General features: G+C 38.6%; 1 protein-coding gene across 1 annotated transcript in view; it reads left to right on the plus strand.

Moving 5' to 3' along the window:
• Nucleotides 1-22,232, plus strand: part of LMBRD1 (LMBR1 domain containing 1) — a 104,338-nt gene that overhangs the window by 33,323 nt on the left and 48,783 nt on the right. Inside the window, exons 8-9 of the mRNA XM_035895621.1 lie at nucleotides 4,306-4,394; nucleotides 8,302-8,375. Of these exons, the coding sequence (XP_035751514.1) occupies nucleotides 4,306-4,394; nucleotides 8,302-8,375 (163 nt within the window). The remainder of the gene's footprint in view (nucleotides 1-4,305; nucleotides 4,395-8,301; nucleotides 8,376-22,232) is intronic.

Here is a 22,232-nt window from a genome sequence, read left to right on the forward strand (position 1 = left end):
GGATGGAAAAGCACTCTTGCTACTTGTCTTGTTACACTGCTGTAGAAGAATAAAATTCAGCTCAGTTTAGGAAGCAAATGAGGTGACTGTGCTGGAGAAAAATGTGAACTTTAGTTCTAGTATAGTGTTTTATACATATATATACATATATATAAAAAAATAGAGAGGATGTCTCTGTGTTTATGTACATGCTTGTTATGGAGAAGTTATCTGTCTTAGTCAACTGTCTCCACAGCAAAGGCAAAGAGCAGCCTTAGAAGTCCCAGTGTGGTAGAAAGGAGATAAAAGTGTTGGAACTGAAGCTTCTACATGAGGGGCTCAACAGATGTGGTAGTGAAGACCAGTCTTGCAGTACTGTCTGTACCTGGCAGTAACAGGAGATTTTCCTCAATTGTGGTCAGGATCAGACCAACATTAGAAGAGTGGAATTTTATGGATTTAATGTTAGGAGGCTAGGCTTAATGGACTGGAATACTCATGCACACAGGTTACCAGAGCAAGAGGAGTTGGAGTATTTCTTTTTAAGTGCTTAGCAAATAGTCTGTCTTGTGCTTACATGACTAGTGCCTCATATCAAGACAACTTCTGTTCTGATTGATTTAGCAACTCATCTGTATAATTAAAACAGGTTGATAAATAGCTTGGTTCCTTTAAAGATAGGTCTACACAAGAAGTCCCTACTACTTTCCTAGTCAGCAGTCCTCAAAGAAATCTTAAAAGTTGGAATAAGCTTGAAGTTTAAGAATCTCTTATTCTTACCTGGATGTTTACCTTGCTCTGCTAGAGATCTGTGTGACTACTTTTGAAGACATAATATCTGTTGTGCCAGATGATCTTGAAGGGTTTTTTCTAAGTTGATAACACAGCTCAGTGAGCAGGATGGCATTGTCTAAATTGTTAGAAGGAGTAGTATTTATACCTCTTACTCTGTTTGTCTGTTACAAACTTACTCTGTTTGTCTGCCTCTTGTGGAAAAAACACGCACGTCTGTAAAAGCACTTACATGTTCTGCACGCAAATAACTTGATGTAGAGTATCATTAAAACCAAAGCATAGGACAAATTTATACTGGGATACTTGGAATTAATATTTACTTGTAATGCCTTTCCCTTCATCGAAATTATCTTGTTTCCTTAAATACAGTTTATTTACTCTAAATGTCATGTGCTGGAGCCAAGGGGCTTGAGATACTACATTCTACGTTAAGGCACCCTTATACAGCAGTCTGGTTTAGACTAAAATATTTGCTTTTGAGGCTAATGAATGTTTAGTTCTGAAAGGAATGTTTCCCTGACTGTCAGTGTTTTGAATTAAACTGGTCACCTTAAACTTTCTAGAACCATTAGGTTTTAAAAAGCTATTAATACATATATAATTAAACTATAAATAATTATGCAAATTATATTATAGCAGAGCTCACTTTAGGGAAATGAGTTTAAATGTAGTGTGTTAGAATTTATTTTCCTGAGGATGACAGCTAATGGCACTTTATGATTTAAGGATCAAACTTGACTCTACACCTGTGTGTTTTTAGCCTTGCTAAAAGTTAATAGTTTTAAACTGCTTGTCTTGCATTTGGTTAACTTGTTTTGCAGCCTAAATATTGATCTAAAACATATTTCCAGGATGTATTTAAAACAGTATATCAGTTTGCTTCTATTCTTAAAATTACTGAAGTTGTTAATTTCATTTGTGTCCAGAACTCCAAGTGTGAGATGTCTCATCACAGCTGAGCTGCTCTGTTTGCTTGCATTAACTGAATTCTCAGCTACACGTGTAAAACCCTGTATTGGCACTTGTACTCTATTCCCCCACTGTTAATGGACTTGACTTGTATTATATCAATGATGACAGGTGAATGGAGTTATTTAGTATGGAAACTTCTCATTCTGTTGATGGCTACTATGGCCCTCAGGCTATGTTAGTCAACATGACAAAAGTCTTCGCTATTTTGCTAACTTGCTTCTTGCTTAGCATGCATAAAGAATAGGCCTCAATGGCTGTGTGCTCTGCCAGTGCAATGGATGTGCTGTGTTTTAGAGACCCTTTGCGAGTGTGGACTGGATGCAGGTCTGTAGATGAGTAGGCATGCTAGCTCTGTCTCATTCTTCTTGTGGCCTGTTAAGCTAGATGCTAAAAGTCTGTTCAAGCGGGCTAGCTAGCCTTCTGTTTAGTTTGCTACTAGTTGAGGGACCCTGTTCAGGAAGGGGAAGAAAGATTCCTGCTTGCTTGAGACTATAGTGTGTGAATTTATAGCTCCTGTATTTCTTTCTGAGGCCCTTGGTGCATGGATCTTGAGGAAGAGTAGAATCAGATGTCCATTTCCTTCAGTCAAGATTTAGCTGAGTACAAATTGAAGAGTGGATGCTGTGGCTTCTGCTCTAATTAGTGTCCTTTGACATTCTGGTTGTAGGTAGTCTCAGCAAAAAAAAATAACCCTGATGCTCTTGGAGGGGTTGGAAAAAGGCAAGCAAGTAATAAATATCCTAAGATGCTCTTCCACCTCACTTGTTCTCTGCATGTGGTCCACAGATAGCAAATTCATACTGATGCTAAAATAAAAGTACCTGAGCTCACTTAGTTTCCCCGAGTCTACTATTTTAACCCTTTTGAGAAAATAAACAGTTATTTGTGTTGCTATCTCTTGTAAGTAGAAATCTTCCTAAGTTTGTTTTAATACTTGTGTGTTGGGGTTTTTTTTGCCTGGATGCTATTTTACAGAAATAATTTCTACTAGAGGCAGATACAAGAAAATTCTAAAGTCAGCAAGCATGCATCAACTTAAGTACATGCTAGCCTTAATCTACCTCTTCCACAGTCAAGAAGCTAAAAATAAAACTTTTTAAAAAGTTAAGATTTTAATTTTTAAAACTTTTTTGCAGAGTACCAGTTTAGTTTTGGTTTTGATGTGACCATTATAAGTGTACACACTTAGTTTAGCACTAACCTTTGAAACACATGCTTATGTTATGTACTTGAAGTTTGAGGCATACTCACGGAAGATGCATATTTGTTATTCATTTGTTTATTGGGACTTGAAGCAGGGATCTAATTATGTACTCTTTCTTACAAAAGTCCAAAAGATACTTGTGAGCATTCTTTATGGACCTTATTGTGGCCTTTCAGTACTTAAAGGGGACCTATAGGAAAGATGGGGAATATCTTTTTAGTAGGGCCAGCTGTGACAGGACAAGGGGTAATGGTTTTAAACTAAACCAGGGTAGGTTTAGACTGGATATAAGGAAGAAATTCTTTACCATGAGGGTGGTGAAACACTGGAAGGGGTTGCCCAGAGAGGTAGTGGAGGCCTCATCCCTGGAAACATTCAAGGCCAGGTTGGACGGGGCTCTGAGCAACCTGATCTAGTTAGCGGTGTCCCTGCTGACTGCAGGGGGGTTGGACTAGATGACCTCTAAAGGTCTCTTCCAACCCAAAGCATTCAATGATTCTATGATTCTCATATTCTTTAACCAAAAGTTTCCCTCCAAATCTGACTTCGTTGTGACTTGTAGGCATTCTGTTTCATATCTGGAAGCTTTAGTTTCAGATTGGTATGGAGGTACTGGTTTTCCAGCTGTTGCAGAACTAGTGGTTTTGTCTATGGAGATGCTGAAGAATTACTCTTACTGGACTTCAGATGGGGAGACCGACAGCAGGAAGCTTTCAGCTGGGGGACTGCTGTATCTGACATTCTTCTGAGCGTTCTTTGCTAGTCTTTGCTTATTGAAAAGTCAAAAATATTTAATGAACTATTTGCAGTTCAGTTCTCTGGGCCAACTACAGAACAAGGAATCAAGTGCAGCAGATGTCTTATTTTAGTTGTAATTATGGATGATAAACATGTCCCTTTAAATTTAAATTAATGCTTGGTGTGAGAATCATTAACTGTTTTATTCTAGCTTCCAGAGGTGTGGATTTATAAGAGAATTTGTCTCAATTGATGCTTAAAGTCTCCTCTCCTCTGCACAGGTGTCAAACCAGGATAGTAAATCAGATTAATACACCTTTTAATGATGCTTGAGTGTAGGGTCCTTACCTCTGTAGGACTGGTAAATAGAAAGTCACTTGTTCATTGAGCTCAGACCTGACTCTGCACACACTTACACACATACTTTGCTGATCTAAATACAGAATTTGAGGGGAATGTGCATAAAATTAAACATTGCCTTCAGAATTTTTTAAACCTAAAGTAAACCTAAGGAATTTTTTTCAGGAGTAAGTGGATTTCTATTTTCTTAATTTGGCAGCAGAATTCTTTTGATATTTGACTGATTAGGGTGAGATGACTTTTTTGCTTTGTTACAGTGCTTTTGTTCCTTTGGATATTCCTAACAAGAAGAATTCCACAGAGTGGGAGAAAGTGAAGCTCCTGTTTGAAGAATTTGGAAGTAGTCGTAAGTTTGAGATTTGCTCTGAGCTTTGTGTGACTTGCTACTAACTTGTTTTGGCATACTCATTATTGGCTGAACGAGAACTTTCTTGGTGACAGTTTTCTAACTTGAATCTAACTGCTCACCTACACTAAATCTTTGCAACAAAATTGTTCTCTTTCTGTTCAGACAAAAAAAAATCAGAACAATCTTTCAAGTACAGAGAGGAGACACTGGCAGGTCTGCTTTCAGTACAGTCCCCATTTGACAGTAAGGATTCCACTGCTGTGTCCTAGGATATTAATGGTGGGGAGGGGAAGGTACATCCTTCCACTTAACAGTTTTTAGATGTTGCTTGGATACACACCATACTGATGTTCACCAATTTTAAGGTATCTTGTATGACAATTTTTGAGTGCTTACGTAATTAATGTGATAACTGCTGTTCACTGTAAGAAGGACTATTTCAGAAGTGGGTTTGTTTGTTTGGACAGGAAAATCCTATGGGTATTATGATTTTTTCCCTTTGTTCTCGTATTTCTAAAATTTTTATTTGCATTTGTTATACCTGTTTATGCTAGGGCTGTAAAGAACAATCATGAAGGCCAAATTCCATGAAGTTGTACTCAACCTTTAGTTTATGCAGTTAATGTATTTAGCCAGGGTGTGTTTCTAGAGCAAAGCTGTGAAGAAAGTGTTTTAGAGGTGAGCTAAGACAGACTTGATGACACTTTCCAAATGTATCCAGAAAAATGGTAACTAAAAGTTATCTAACAAACATTAATCCAAATATTTGTGCCTCATTCTTGTGTATCACAGTATTGGCTTCTGTCTGAATGTTTTCAGAATACAATGCTGTGAGCCTTGGTCAAGTCACTTATTCTAGGAATTTTATATTGACTAGACATTCCCTGTGATGTCATAGCTCTGTTGGCACTTGCTGTATCTCTTCAGGGCCCATTGATTTTGTATGTCCAGTTCACTTAGTTAACAGCCAGGTTAAACCATGATGTCTAACCTGATCGTCTTCTACCAAGGGTACATCTTCCTTCCAGCCTTTCCCTCTGCTCTCTTGGGCCTGGGTTTCCTGAAGTCTGGTCTTGCTAGTAAAGACTGAGGCAAAGAAGGTATTCAGTACCTCAGTTTTCAATGTCCTTTGTCACCAAGGCCCCTGCCCCACTCAGCAGTGGGCCCACATTTTGCCTAGTCTTCCTCTTGCCGCTTACGTACTTGAAGACTCCCTTCTTGTTGCCTTTGAGATCCTTGCAGGGTCTTTCATCATAATACACACAGTGCTTGCAAGCACAGGAGATAGGCAGGACAAGTCCATAGTGTTTTTATAATTTTGGCTGTCTGCCTGTGTTTATCTTACTTCACAAAGGTTCTGACTGACAGAATGGAATAAAATGCTTCTTGAACTGTTTATACAGGTAGTGACAGTGCTAGAGCAGAGTTATAAGTTAATTTTTCTAGGCTACCTTGATATATGGCTGTCAGCTAAAGATTCAGCTCTGTACATATCCCTGCTATGAAAGTATAGCACAGCTAATGTTTATGTCTAGGAAGTTTTAATCATTAAGACTCTGGATTGGGATATGTGGAAGTCTGGTTTTAATTTCTGACTACCAGCATTCTCCTGTGAGTTTTTTAATTTCATAGGATAGTTTGGACTGAAGAGACCTCAGCCCATCTAGTTCAATCTCCTGCACAAAGAAGGAAGCTGTAAGGTCAGACCAGGTTGCTCAGGGCTTTATCAGCTAGCTCTTGAAAAACCCCTAACTTTCTTCTCATGGTGGGGAAAAAAAATTCTCCTCTTATCCAGTGTGGTTATACACACTGTCACCCATTGTCTTACACTCAAATACTAAGTACCACTGAGGAGCCTGGGCTTCACCTCTTTGATAAGCAGGCAGGCTGTATTAAGTCTCTCCCAAAGCTGAACAAACCTGGCTCCCTCAACTTCTCTGCACAGCATGTGCTCCAACCTCTGAACAATTTAGCTCTCCCCTTATCTTGCTCAGATTGATAAATCTTGCCTGTAGTGGGGGCCTCAAAACTGGTTGCGGTATTCCCTATATGGTTCTTTCCCTTAATAGGTTGGCATGTTCCTGTTGATACAGCCCTGGATGCTGTTGGACTTCCATGCTGCCAGAGCACACTGCTGGCTTATCTTAAGCTTGATGTCTGCAAGACCCCCCCAGGGTTTCTGTAGAGTTGCTCCACAGCCAGCAAGTCCCCAGTCAGTATTGTTGCAAAAGGTTCTTTTGTGTTCCAGATGCTGGAGAAATGAGGACAAAATTCTTGCCTGATGTCTTTACTTGTACCTGTTGTCCTGTTTTTATATTAACTTACTATATTCCTTTGTATTTCTTGGGTTAACTGCAGAAAGACAAAGACAGTAATTTTGGATGTTTGTTCTATGTCCATTCAGTTTGTAGTGGGATTATAAAAGGAACACAAACCCATCCACTGAGGCAGAGCCTGGTGACATACTTCTGGTACATAATTATCACATTTTTCAGTCAGTTTCTTGATGTTCCATTGAACTTAGTTCAAACTTTTAAAATGGATATTAAATGTTGGCTTCAAATACATGTGCAGGAGGACCATCCAATGTGGTATTGAAGTACATTGTGTGATATGTTAGAAATAGTCACTTATGTGGGTTTTTTCCCCCTAAACTTCAGAATGTAGGTAAAACTTTCACAAGTACTAAAAGGGGAATAGTGCTGGAGTTTTTTAGTTCCAAACATAGCTGTAATATTTGAATTTTATGAACATATTACTGTTAGCTTTGGTAAAGTTGTTTGGTATTATCTAGCAAAAATAGCAAAGGAGAGATTTAAGCTTTGAAGTTGGATTTGGTTGTGCTATTCTATTAGTCTCTGGCATTTTTTGGAAGGAGGCCTGTAAGGTTAGCTAGAAGAAAGATGCAGGTTCTTATAGAAGAAAAATAAATGATATTTCTCAGTTTGTGAATGCATGATGCTATGTTCAGGAAAAAATGGAAACCAGCTACTGAATGGAAACTGGCTAACAATTCTGTGCAAGTAGGCATAAAAGTTACTGTGCTCTAAATTCTTGAATCAACTAGGGGGGAGGGGATGGCATTGGGGAGAACACTAAAGAGTAGCTCAGTTACTATGACTAGATGTGAACATGAAATCAATTGCTTTAAATTAATTTCTAAATAGCTACTATAAGTTTCCATGCTACTATTTAACCAAAAAAGCTTGCCATGTTGTATCCTGTATGGTGAGGTTAGGGACAGAGCTGTTGTAAAAAGTTATGTAGGAGGAATTGGGAAGTTTGCCTTTGGGGATTAGGTTGGCAACGCTTTTTCTCTACTATCCCTTTTCATTTCCAGAGCGATAGTAAGGCTACAGTAACTCCTTAGTCCCCTGACCTTTTTCCAGTTTGTGCATCTGGATGTATGTGGTTTGAGTGAGGCTGAGGCCTGCAATCTGGATTTTCTGGTTGTTTGAAGGACCCAAGCTTGCCTGATTCTGTGGATAGTGCTTTATTATCGTGTGGTAATAAACAAAAAGATGAACAAGAATGCATGTGTGAATTGTGAAAATTACCATAGCGCACTGTGGAAGCCAGAAATAAGTCTTGAGGAGGCATTAGAAGGCTATGGGAGCAAGTTCATTAGTGGCTAGTCAACCCTTTGACTGAATGCAACATCTGTGAACTTGGAGCAAAGGCAAGATGGCTGTCTTGCTCCTTGCAGTATTGGAGGAGGATCTCTTGCTGACTAAGAGCTGTGCTAGGTGAATTTTTCATCAGAGTTGTTCTGGCTAGTAATTGTCTCTTTTTTTTTTTTTTTTTCTTCAGTCCAATGAACTTTAACATTTTCAGGACCCCAGTTCAAGAAGAAATGATACCTCTGCTGCAGGAATTTTCAACAGGCTTCTCTTATTTTTTGCAGATGGCTTGACTGCACTTTCATTTTCCATTAGTTCCCTGACTGTGATTGGAATGTTGGCAGCTATCACTTACACAGTAAGTTGTTATGCAAATGTTTCAGCTCTTTACACTTATGATACTTGCAGTTATCATGGGCTATATCTGTACAGAAAACTGTCATCATGCTAAATAGCTTCAACAGTATTTTCTAGCTCCATATTTTCATGGCTTGAAACACTACTTCTAAGTTCTGGGAATGAGAGGAGAGGAATAACTTTTTTACTGCAAGTTTAAGAACCAGTGTTTCAGTACTTGAGCACAGATCAGACTTAATGTCAATGTGTTTCTGCAAGAGGAGGTCACATTATTCCTTATGGCTTGTAACACAAATCCAGTGCCTTCTCCCTGTTTTTAAGCCTCTATCTCTCTTTTTTTTTTCCACCTAACAGTGAAGAACTAAATATTTTTTTATTAATTGCACTATGGCATAACCTAGACTTGGTCTGGTCAGTCTATACAATTTTTCTACATTCATGTTTTTATCTCTACAGAGCTTTACAATGAAAAGTTTGGCAGAATAACTTGATTTGTAAGGAAGTATACAAAATGTTCTCTATCACACCTGTCTCTCTTTGTAAAAGGCTGTTCTTCATTCAATAAATGAAAAAGCAATGTCTTTAACAGAGCATTGCTTCACAGTTCTCTCTTTCTAGAATTTGAGTCAGGGTAAATACCTATGCATGTCAGGATTCAGTTTCAGGTATAAAGTATCTGCAGCATCTTCTGTGATGTGTGCCTTAAATCAAGAACAGCTAAAAAGTTAAAAGCAAATGGTTTGAAACTGTTTAGAGGCTTGTTTTCTAAAGCCTCAGGAATATTCTTGTTAGTCCTAGCATGCAACTAAACTCCTGCAGTTCTTTCTGTAGCATAGGAGGATTTGGAAGTGTTCATTCTGTAACTGATGGTAAATCATATGATTAAGGCTATGTTAGTTCAACTGCTTGACTCTTGCTTTTATGTGCAAAAGAAAGGAACTGTTTTAACTTACTTGGCTTTGACTGACATTTGATGTTCTTGTGGTCACTTGCTTTTCCAATCTGTTCTATTTCTTCAGTCACTGAGTAATCAGCCTGTTTGTAATGCTATATGTATTAACTTGTCACGAAGGTAAAATTTTGCAACAAAGATGAAGCTTTAAAGCTTAGAGGTAACTGCAGACAAAGCTTAAAAACTTTGCAGAATTTGGTATTTTCCTGATAGGTTTTAATCTTTAAGTTCATGTCCTTGCTAAAATAACTATCTTCCATTGCAGCCTGGCCCCAACATAATAAAGTTGTTCCCACATAGCTTTGCTAGTGAATTGTTAAGTGTCTCTGTAACAATGGCTTATGCGACAAATTATTTTGAAGCACTGCTAGCCAAGGAGATGTTTTGTGGTAGCTTGTTGTCAGGCAAAGGATAAATGGCTAAAATTATTGTAGAACAAGGATATAAGAAAAAGGGAAGAGTGTTTCAGTCATAACCAGGTAAGGCAGTAAAATACCTGCTAAAATACTACCTTTAGACTCTTAAATCTAAATTAACAGGCATAGCTAATGATTTTCTCTCTATACTAGTGACTTCAGCTGGTGTAAGTTACAGCAGGATTATGGGAGGCAATTCAGTACAGGTTCTTGGATGTAAACATCAGAACACTGACAGCTCGGTGGTCATCAGGCTGTGTGCAGTATGTAGGAGAGCAATTTAGCAGATCAGCTAGTAGGTACCTCAGGTGAGCTGAATTGCTCTCAGCCCCATTGACTAAGTGCTTTAACTTGACCCAAATCATAAGTTTTATTACTTTAAGCCTTTTCTGACTGACATGGGTCACTAAATCGTTCAGCCTGTATTGCTTACATCTAGATCATGGGCTAGTCCAAAAAGATCCAGACCTTTGCTTAGCCTGTAATAACATGTCAGCTGTTAAATTTGTTTCCCTTCATTATGGAAAGAAAAATTAATCTCTTGTTCAATTATATTACTACAGAGCACATGTAGTGTTTTTTAACCTCCATGAAACTAACATTAAGAACAAACTCATTAACTGGGAGAAAATCCTCTGTGTTTTTTTGCACAACTACCCAAGTATGGGTTTTATATCTGTTAGTAAACATCTATAAGCATCTAAAATGCAAGATTGTTTTTATATTGCACAAACCTATTGCTGACTGAAATGTAAACAATGTTTTGAAGTAACATTTGGAACTTTTTAGTATTGCTGCTAATCCCTATTTCAGATATTATTTCCCTATTTATTTTTGAGCACAGATTGGTTGTAGGCACCATTCAGATGAGTATCATAATATGCTTCTGTCCTCAAAACTAGCTGAACCTGGACATATGACTTCCCTTTAATGTTCAATAACTTCAGTGTGCTGTGTTGTTTGTGTGGCTTCAGATGAAGACAATACCTCTGTCCTTGGTGGTGTTGCCTTAGTCTTGCTATATTTAGGACTTGTACAAAGACTAGGTGGTAAACGAAGTGAAACATCAAGCATGAGAACTAAATTAGTCTTCTCCGAATGCCTTAATTACTAAGACTTTAGGCTAATTTGTTGCTTTGAAAACTTCAACAGAGCTATCTATGCAAATGCCTGGACCATGCAATTACTACTTCCTTGAACTGCTGTATTTGATCCTTCTGAAGCTATCCCATCTGTTTTACAGTAGGTGTTAAGTCAGGGTGGGAAAATAGAGGATCTATTCACAGAAGTTTTAGGGATGAGCTTGCACAGGAGGTGGCTGTTGTCCACCTCTGATATGAGAGTATTTTTTTCATTGTTTGCGGGTGATCATAGAATCTTATGCTGAAACAGTGAGCTGGCTTTGATACATGGGTGGACTGAGGTACAAATGTGTCATGGACAGTGGAAACCACTTATTAGAAGGTCTGTGTTCTCACAGTTGGAGAAGGAATAGATTTTTATGCTCTAGTGCTTTCATAACTCTTTGCCCACTGTCAGTGAGGGTCAGGCTTCCATATGTAAACTTCCACCTGTGACAGCATGAACAGTGGTATTGTCATGATCTGAAGAGTGAATTCTGAGTGTGACCTCGACAGCATGTGGATGCCATGTAGCTACATTCCAGTTTATATTGTGGGCTAGGTTTTTCCCAGTGGTATGAATTAATGCAGAAGTTACTCCAGTAGTGAAAAGTTCCTGGGCTGTCACACTTACCTAAGCCTCAGGGAGATGTTGGCCCAGAGTATAGCCTCTCAGTCTCTACCAGTTTGGATTACTCCACTCCTTCCACGTGGAAGGAAGAAAAGCATGATTCTGGAAGGAGTAACTGTTTTTCTTGGTAACTTCCCACTTACTTGTATTGTGCTTTTTTTTGGCTGTGTTAGTCTTGTGTAAAAAAAAAAAAAAATCACCTCCAAATAGACACAGGCATTACTGCACAGGCAAGTCTGTGAGGCATTGTCTGTAGCACTTGCCTCTGACTTTAGACATCTGGCAAGTAGTTAGGCTCCTGTGTGTTTTCAGCCAGCTTTCTGTATGCCTACCAAATTGTTTGTCCCAGTTTCTAAAGGTGGGAGGCCTTTGTGCTTAGTCATCAAACCACTGTTTGATAATTGGTGGTAGATTTTTTTAAGCACAAAAAGAGAACACCTTTATATAAGGGCGAACACAAGAACAAAGACACCTACATCAAAATTTTCCAGTAATGCTTTGCAGAAGATAGAAAAAAGGGTAGAGAATAGATGGGGATGCAGTGTGTGGTATCTGAGTTCCCTTGCCTCTGAACAGAGGTGATCTTGGATCTTTGGTTTATACTAGTTGAGGATTTGTAGTACAGACATACCTGAATTTTTTTGATGTTCCTCTGAATTTTGAATATCCTCAGTCTGTTCCACTACCTGTGTTGCAATTGTATTATTAAAGGGAAGCTTAGAACAGGTGTAACTGGTCTTCTGAATACACATATTCACCTTTTTACTCTTAAAAAAACCCCCACCCTCTATTCTAAATGGACATTTAGTGAAGGTTTTGTTGTAATAGTGATATGTTAGCAAACACTTTCATAGCTAATTAAGAATAGTTTCACATTGAATGCCTACTACTGTAACACAAAATACTAAAAGTAAATAGGAATGGTGTGACTGCAATGACTGCAGTTGACTGATTTAATCTTGAAATGTTATTTGTGGAAGAGTATCATGAAACAGATGAATCAAGTGATGCTATTTAAGTCACTGGGAATACAATTTATCCATTCTACAATTAGTCAAGTGTATGTTAACAGTGCTGCTTTGTGTGGCCTTCAGTGTGAAGAATTAATTATGGCTGTTCTAAAATTGCACTTCTGCATTGTGGTAATACATAATACTGTGAGAAATGGGGGAAAAGATGCTTTCATGCTGGCAGCAGGCAGCCTTGAATTTGAGTAGATACTGGGAGCAAAAGCTCACCTCTACATGTATATGCTCCTAGGCTTTCCCTATGAAAGCATGCTCTCCTGCTTCCATAGGAGGAAGAATGTGGAGAGGGGTGGTGTTCTTTAGATTGTAAATGGCTACAGTTTAAATTATAGAACTAACAAATTTACCTTGATGACTAATCCAGTTAAAATCTATTTTTTTAAGGAGTATCGTTAGCATTGACTCAGTGTTCTGGGCCTCTCTGAAGGCCCAGGTTGATTTAATGTATTGCTCTGAAGTACACGGTAAGCTATTCACGCAACAAAGAGCAGACTTATCAGACCACACAGTAGCGTAACATTTGGTGTGGGGTTTTTTGGGGGGGAGGAGGCGGATGGGGGACAACACAAGTTGAAGCATTGTGCTGGACCAGAGTTGCTGACAACTGGGGACATGTGTTACTGAGTATGATAGAAAGGTAGATAAATACCACAGTTTGATGTGGTTGTCATTTATTAGCTTGCTGTTTTTCACTTTCTGTGGTTTGTTTCAAACATCAAAATTGGTTCACTAAATTTGACCTAGTGATAAATACAGAGAGAGCTTTTTTGTGGCTTGAAGAAAATGCAGAATTTCACTGAGTTGTGAGCTTCTCTCCAGCTTCTGAATGGGGTAGCATGAAATACGCTGTTAAAACCAAAGGTGATAAAGAAATGCTCTTATTTGGTATGAAAAAGTCCAGAGTTCTTCAATTTCTGTGAAATACTAATTATAAATTTGGGGAGGGGTTAGCAATACATACTGAACCTGAAAGCATCTCATCCCTGAAGGTGAATCACTGGGAGGGTGCTAACATAGAAATTACTAGCTTAAGGAGTTCATGTAAAAGCTGTTTTTCCCAAGGAAGGTCAGGGCTTCCTCAAAGCTACTTTCAGTGATGACTTAATACGGAAGATGGTGTATGGTTTTTGCAGATGTTCTTGGTTAAAACTAAGAGTTATTGTAAGAATTAGATTTGAATGCAAGTTTTACACTTGCTATGTGAAATATCATTAGGAGTCAACAGTTAATATTTAAATAAGAGTAAATTAAATGTTTTGCAGCACCTCTTAACACCATGTCATTCAAATGAGAATAGAAATGAGATGCAAGGAAGATGATTGAGGAGGGGTAAAATGAGTGTTTAGAGAATCTTAACTCCATGCTTTAAGTGGAAAATAAATTGGCTTGCTCTGTTTAGTTTTCCATGTGGTGACATTTGGGACAGTCCTGGAGAATGTGGCAACTGTGTCTTCTCTGGACCTATAACAGTGTCTGGCTGTGGGCTGTGTGGTTCTCAAGTCTGAACTCGTTTGTGGTGTTAGCCTTCTATAGGAAAAAGCTTTTCTAACACTTGATAGCAAAGGGAGATGAAAGTGTCTAGCATGAAGCTAAACATTTTGAAGCTAGTGTATAAGGGTAAGCTAGAGCAGGTATCTTATTTGTATTTAACAAGTGTCTTGCCATATTAAAAAGTCTATAACAGTAAATTCTCAAATTGCCTCTTACGTTTCCCTTATAAACTTGTTCTATTCACTTTGTTTCTGGTTTTTTACTATAGCCATTCCAGTGAGCAGTTTTTCTTTGTAAGGTACTTGTTTTATTAGGAGATAGGCACTGAAATGAATTGTCTAATTTTTCCGGAAACTTAATACTTCTACAGTGTGTGGCAAACTTACAGGTTAGGACCAAAAAAAAAAATTAAAAATCCATTAATGTGTGGTAAAGCAAAATACTGTTGTTTTAACAGCGTGATTTGTTTGAAATTGCATATAATAACAGTTTAGGTGAGTACTGTTTCTATACCTTATTTATATTGCTACAATACCATTTTTTAAAACATAAATCAAAATTCTGAAAGCACGTTTATGAACAGATATGCATAGCACTTAACTCTTGAAGCTTCAAAAGTTGTATTCTGAAGAACACTTGAACTAGACTGTTTTCAGAATAATGCTTCCTACTTCAGCCTTCAGCTGTCAATGCACTACGATACTGTTACAACCTAATGTCTCTTGTCAGTGATGTGCATTTTCCAAATTCCCATTGGGAAGCCAAACCTAGCCCACGTTGAGGGTCTCCCATAAGCTTCTCTGAGGACCTTATGAAATATGGGCTGGATGAGCAGACAGTGAGGTGGATTGAAAACTAATTGGCTGAAAAGCTGGGCCTGGTGGATGGTGATCAGCAGCATGAAGTCTAGTTGGAGGCCAGTCACTAGTCCAGTCCTGTTCAACATCTTCATTAATGATCACGATGATGGGGCAGAGTGTACCCTCAGCAAGCTTGCAGATGACACAAAACTGGGATGAGTGGCTGATACTCCAGAGGGTTCTGCTGCCATCCAGAGGGACCTGGGCAGGCTAGAGAAATGGGCTGAAAGGAACCTCATGAAATTCAGCAAGGGGAAGTGCGGAGTTCCGCAGCTGGGGAGGAATGAACCCAGGCACCAGTATGTGCAGGGGACCACCCAGCAGGAAAGCAGCTTTGAAGAGAAGGACCTGGGGCTTCTGGTGGACACAAAGTTAACCATGAGCCAGCAATGTACCCTTGCTGCAAAGATGGCTAATGGTATCCTGCGCTGTGTTAGGAGGAGTATTGCCAGCAGGTCGTTGGACGTTATCCTTCCTCTCTATTCAGCCCTGATGAGGCCTGGAATACTGTGTCCAGTTCTGGACCCCTCAGTACAAGAGAGAGATGGAGCTAGTGGAGGGGGTCCAGTGAAGTGCCACAAAGAAGATGAAGGGACTTTCCTTCTCTGAGGAAAGACTGTGAGCTAGCACTGTTTAGCCTAGAGAAGAGGAAGACTTTGGAGGGGGAAGTCTTATCAATGTGTACAAATATCTGAAGGGAAACTGTAAAGAGTATGGAGCCAGGTTTTTTTTCAGTGGTGCCTGGTGACAGGACCAGAGGCAAAGGGCACAAACTGAAACACAGGGGGTTCCCTTTGGGTATCAGGAAACCTTTCACTGTGAGGGTGTCTGGTTGCTCAGAGAGACCGTGATGTCTCCCTCCTTGGAGATATTCAAGAGCCATATGGATGCAGTCTTGGGCAAGTAGCTCTAGGTGACCCTGCTTGAACAGAGGTGTTGGACTAGATGACTGCCAGAGGTCTATTCCAACCTCAGGGGTTCTACAGTCTGTCTACTATGTGGACCTGCAAGGTTTAGCAGTGGTACCAATGGGTGGCACTTACTGTGGTGTGCCTCATGATGCGAGATGTCCTCTCTGTTTAAGCTTGGCTCTAGCATATGAAAAGCTTGAGGGCACAGTGATTGACAATAGGATTAGTTCTTTATTGGATTAATTTAATTCCGCAATACTGGTTTTACTGTTATAACCTCATTTAACTCATGTTGGACAACTTTGGTTTTTTCCATCACAGCTGTTACTTTGTGAGAAAATGATTTATTAGTTTCTAGCTATTACTTAGTCACCTCAATACAACTAATGTTCAAAAAAGTGCAGTGGGTACTTTGAAAAACACTATGCAATATCTTCAGAAAAGTAGTTCTATTTTTTTAGTTACTACTAAGTCTTGCAAGACTGAAGATAGTAATAACAAGACAATAATAATTAGTAATAGCAAGGCAAAGATAGTAATAACTTTTAAATAGCTTGATAGGTGGCAATTTTTAGGAGCTCCTTGTGTAAGTGGAGGGGAGAATATGCCTGTTCTGTGGGGAAAAAAGTCAAGCACTTAATATTTGTTCTTAATCTAAATAATACAAATTACTTTTTCCATCATTTTGTAACTTAAATTCGGTTGTACAAGAAGCAAACTTGCATGCTTCTGTGTGTGGATGTAAAAATATAAAAGTATTTTTTGGCTACAGAAGCTGCAGTTGTTTCTTGTGACTAACTTTGAGGTGATCCTTATTAGCATGGTCTTCTAGAATAGAATACTAAAACTCACACTTCATCTGCATTTCCCTTCTGAATACACTGAAGGAACAGTATTTTCTTGACATTAATTGACACATTGGAAGACTTGTGAAGGGGGGAGAGATGCAGATGGGTATTCTAAATTTTGAATGTTTTAGGGGGAAATATGGTGGTTTGGGAAAAAGTGTAGATGAAATCTACAAATGTTCACATGGTAGATTTGTTAATATTACTGACAAGAGCATAAACATAGATGTCATTTTTCTCACAGGGAATGTTTAAATGAGTAATATTGTTTAAACACATTTCTTGGTATGGCTCAATTTTCAACATAATCTTGAATTGGTAGTTGCTTTCCTGTTTTAAAGCTTTAATAACACAAAGTCTACTTTTTTTGGCATTAGGTAATGCATAATACTCAAGTACAGCACTTGATATTTAAAATTGTTTTGTAAGAAATGTGAACAAGTGATCCTCAGGGGGGCTCTGCAAATCTATGACCTTGATGATTTATACTGACAGCTTCCATGTATATAAACGTGGAATATAACAAGAAAATGATAAATTAGGGCTGCAGTGCTTTGTTTGAAACTGTTTCACAGATGATGTAGTTTGCATCTATTCTTTCACTAATGTGTTTTGCATTGAAATGGTTTCACATTGCCTTAGGTATTAATACAATAGTTGTTGTCAGCTTCAGATTGCTATTTGAATTCAAGGCAGAGTAACGTATTACTCACACAATGATAGGCAGATTAATTTTTGAGTGATCTTGTGCATCTCATTTAGCATGTCCTTGAAGGATGATTATAATTAGCTCTGTAATTTTTCCAAAACATTTAATAAGCATTATTTGATTTCTTATGAAAATGTAAAGTGATCCTTTTTCCTCTCCATCCTCAAAAAGGAGATGTTACAAAGCTCCGTTTGTCTGCTGACAGATTTAATGACCTTTTCACACCTAATTTTTGCTTGGAGTATGACTTACTTTTCGTGCAGTTGACTTATTTTTATTAACAGTCAGAAAACTTAAAACCTTTTATAATCTAACCTTAAAAGCACTCGTTCACTACTGATTGTGGTTTAAGTACACATTGAGAGGAGGAGCATTCATTGTCATTACCACTTAATCACTTCAATACTAATTATTAAAGATAATAGAAATGTAGTTATTTGATTATGTTCACTTTTCCATGAAGCAGTAAATAATGAAAATAGCAAACCAGTTTGAGCATTCTTTGTTTTAACAGCCTGATGCCTACTACATTTTTGGAGAGCTGTAAATACTAAACTGCTGGATCAATGATAGTTTTGTATTTTGAGATTTTTAGATTTGCAGCTTGAAAGGAGGTTAATCTTTTGGTTATTAATGCTCTTTGAGCCTGATGGAGCAATGCTGAAGGTGGCAACTGGGCAAAATAGTTATATTCAGTATTACAACTGAGTCAGAGTTAACTTTTACAGATTATAAGTGCAGCAAGCACAAGTTAACTATGCATAGTAGAGCAACTGTAGTGTAGAGGCTGCCATACTTGGCTTCCTCATCTTACAAACCTTGACTACATTTTTTTGTCCCCTTAAATATTGCCAAATAAATGAGGCAATCTTTGAATCTCTATGGTGGAGAGAAAACATTAATATGAAAAATGAAGGTGAATGTGTAGGAAGATGCTGTAGTGGTGAATGTTAGAGAAATGGATAAACAAATACTCAATGCACTGTTTGTTTTGTACAACAGATCACACAAGAAATGCCGTATTGACCATACAAGTTCAGTTTGGTGAACTTGTATTCTGTTCCATGTTTGAGGTTTTTATAGCAATGCTATTCAAAACTGTATGTGCTCTTATAGCAACTGAAGATTGGATGCTAAAACTTCCCATTAAAGAACTGAGATTTTATTAGTTAACATACTAGATGATTTTTCAATGGCATGAGCTTTTCAAAAAAAACCCGCACAAAACTGTCCATGAGGTGGTCTGCATCTTCAGATGCATTTAGGAGGCTTTCTCCTTTACTCTCCACAATTTAGGCAGGATGTGTGAACCGCTGTCAGTTTGCCATGCTTAATCCTGTTCTGGGAGTAAGATCCTTGAACTCCAATTCTTATTTTTAGAATTGTAGTATGTGTAGATAGCCAGAGATGGAGAAAGATTTCTTTAATGTGAGAAAGTAGATGACTGACTGTCAGATTAGTTTTCAAGAAAACTGTTCAGTAGAGGTGCACAGAGAAGAAACGTGGAATCCTAGTTCCTGTTACACAAGCTCAGAAGTGTTGCCTGTGTTGGTATGACATATGAAAGTGCACCAAACTTGAGACTATTTGATTGGACTAGCTTACCTGCTCCATCAGAAGCAATGTTGGCAAGGGTGCATTGTATCTGTATGAAATAGTGTTCAGTATAGGCAACTGAACTATATCAATTCCTATGAGGGATCAAAGATATCATGATGTGACATCCCTCATGCTTAACATAATTCAAATAAAGCTAATTAGATCCCAGAGGGATCTGGACAGGCTGGATTGATGGGCCGAGGCCAACTGTATGAGGTTTAACAAGGCCAAGTGCCAGGTCCTGCACTCTAGTCACAACAACCCCATACAACACTACAGCCTTGGGGAAGAGTGGCTGGAAAGCTGCCTGTTGGAAAAAGACCTGGGGGTACTGGTTGACAGCCAGCTGAATATGAGCCAGCAGTGTGCCCAGGTGGCCAAGAGGGCCAATGGCATCCTGGCTTGTATCGGGAATAGTGTGGCCAGCAGGAGCAGGGAAGTGATCATGCCCCTGTATTCATCACTGGTGAGGCCGCACCTCAAATACTGTGTTCAGTTTTGGGCCCCTCACTACAGGAAAGACCCTGAGGTGCTGGAACATGTCCAAAGAAGGGCAATGAAGCTGGTGAGGGGTCTGGAGCACAAGTCTTATGAAGAGCAGCTGAGGGAACTGGGGTTGTTTAGTCTGGAGAAGGGGAGGCTGAGGGGAGACCTTATCGCCCTCAACAGCTACCTGAAACGAGGTTGTAGTGAGGTGGGTGTTGGTCTCTCCTCCCTGGTAGTGGGTGATAGGACAAGGGGAAATGGCCTGAAGTTGCACCAGGGCGGGTTTAAGTTAGACATTAGGAAAAATTTCTTCACTGAAAGTGTTGTCAAGCATTGGAATGGGCTTCCCAGGGAACTGGTGGAGTCCCCATCCCTGGAGTTATTTAAAAGACAGGTAGATGAGGTGCTATGGGGAAGAGTGGTTGGAGAGCTGCCTGATGAGGTGTTTAGCAGTGATATGGCAGTGTTAGGTTAACAGTTGGACTTTTGATGATCTTAAGTCTTTTCCAACCTAAATGTTTCTATGATTCTATTCTATAATTAGGCTATGAATACAGAAAGTCTCTTCTACACCAAAATATTCTTGAAATGGAGGGATTTTTGTGGGATCATATTGAAACAAACCAACGCGTACTTGATTTGTGTTTCTTTAAAGCACTGCCTATCCTAAACTAGAGTTTAGCTGTCTTTTAACTTCAATAGATACATTTTTGATCACAGTCTAGTTGGTAGAATTGAACACTTTGTCTTTCATGGTCACACTTTCAGGTGAATTCTTGAAACAAGCTGTTGTAAGAACAGGAACTTAATATTTGTATACTTAAAGCTGTGAGGATTTCTTATGCCTTTTATACAGTGATATAATCTCTTTTTTATTTGGCTGTTTCATATGACTTCACTAGAGGGCAGTGCTATGCAAGAAATGTTTGTCAGTATGAATTTCTACACTTTTTGCACAGGATTATATATACACCTTTTAAAACACCTCAGTGATAGCACTTAAAAGCTGCATCTGCTTGATATATGGATCTCTAAAAATAAATGGAATGGGGAGTCTTTCTGCTATGCTACACATTACTTTCTGATAATTTCTTGAAATCATAAGTTTAATTCTTAAACATCTTGAATCAGAAAAAGTTGGTAAGTTACCTTTAGCTACAGTGCTGGTTGTGCACCAAACTGATCAGAAACAGCTTAGCTGTTCTGTTTGATCTCTGACGAGGAGAGATGATCCCGTTTGGGCTACAAGTTAATCATTTGACCATACCTTATTAGCTGAACATAGCAGATGTAGAATGTAAAATATAATCAACTTCTAGTTAAACTACAATGCCTGATGGCTTCAGGCTTTTTGCAGTAGGTGTCCAAAGTTAGCTTTAACTCCTTTAATTCTTTTCTAAAGGCTTTTATTATATTAATTTCAATGTGTTTTTTCTGTGTTCCTGATGACTGATCTGTGTGCTTATGACTGATCTGGTTGATTATTAGGTGTTCCCACCTTAATACACACTTTTCAGTGGAACTCTCTGGTAGCTTGTGCAATTTAAAAATGTTAAGCTAGTGGTTATGGTTCTCAGTGTAAAACCTTTCTGGATTTTTTTTTAATATTCAAGGGTTTATCCCTGATGTAGGTGCTTGCTGCAACTTCTGTAAAACATGATCTTACAACTTGTCTCAACTTCACTTAGTTTTCTGTCTTCTGCTTATGAGTGACTATTAACATACTGGACAACTAAGATGATGAGGCTATTCCCTTATCTAGCCATGGGATATGAGTTTAGCAAGTCTGAAGTGTTGTAAGATGTTGAGTTTGCGAGAGACCAAAGGATCAGAACAGCAACTCTTCCTTCTAAATCTTAACTGTGGAATGACAGGAAAATAGCTGGATCTGCTGCAGACAGGATGGGAAAGGAAGGGGACACAGGAGAAGTAAAGATTGAGCAAACTGGAAGCAGTGCTCTTGTAATCTCTATTGAGGTATTTTAATGCTCTGTCTGGAGCACGGAGAACAGCTAGAGTATGCTTCTCACTGTTCTTCAGTGCCTGCTGATATTGCATAAACAATATCAAACTAATTGTTGCTTTCATGTGAGTTACAGGCTTCTGCTTTACTAATGACAAATTTCCTTGCAAATTCCTGTCTCGGGCCCAGCTACCACTTCTGTGAATAACAGATAAGGAAGAACTCTTTAAGACCTTTGTTTAGACTGTTCTTTTCATAAGATAGGAAGCTGGGTTTTCTGTTGCTTTGCTGAAGTTGTTCTGGTTTTTTTCTCTCTTCCTTTAGAATAGAAGGCCACCTACTTCAAGAAATCTGTGAAGTATAAATATGAACTTCATCCATCCAGAGATATTATCTGTATTGCCTGTGGACAGACTCTCAAAACAAAATGAGACAGCTGCTCACAGATAATGCCTCTAACTTGTACTTACTAGGTAGTGAGCTCTTAGGATTTGGCTTTGCAGCCCTTGAGCAAACTGATAGGGGGTGATCTCTTATACAGAAGACTTGTGGGGATTCAAGAGAGGGCAGTATTCTTTAAAATAAGCTGTAAATTTAGACCTTTTTTTTTTTCCTACTGTAAAATGGCATTTGAATGAAGCTGATCAGGCATTCAATAACAGTAGAAATAGCAGCGTGAGACTTCAAAGACCTGACCTTGCAGCATGTATTATCAGATACCAGCCTGAATAGTTGGTGTTTAGTACTAGATTCAGTTCATTTTGAAGAACCTGTATGGGGAAAAAACAGCCATGTATGCTCTAATTGCCTGTTAAATTAGGATGACTGTTTCTACTCTTCAGT

Source organism: Egretta garzetta, unplaced genomic scaffold (genome assembly GCF_000687185.1).
Source record: "Egretta garzetta isolate BGI_Z169 unplaced genomic scaffold, ASM68718v1 scaffold55, whole genome shotgun sequence".
NCBI classification, from domain to species: Eukaryota; Metazoa; Chordata; class Aves; order Pelecaniformes; family Ardeidae; genus Egretta; species Egretta garzetta.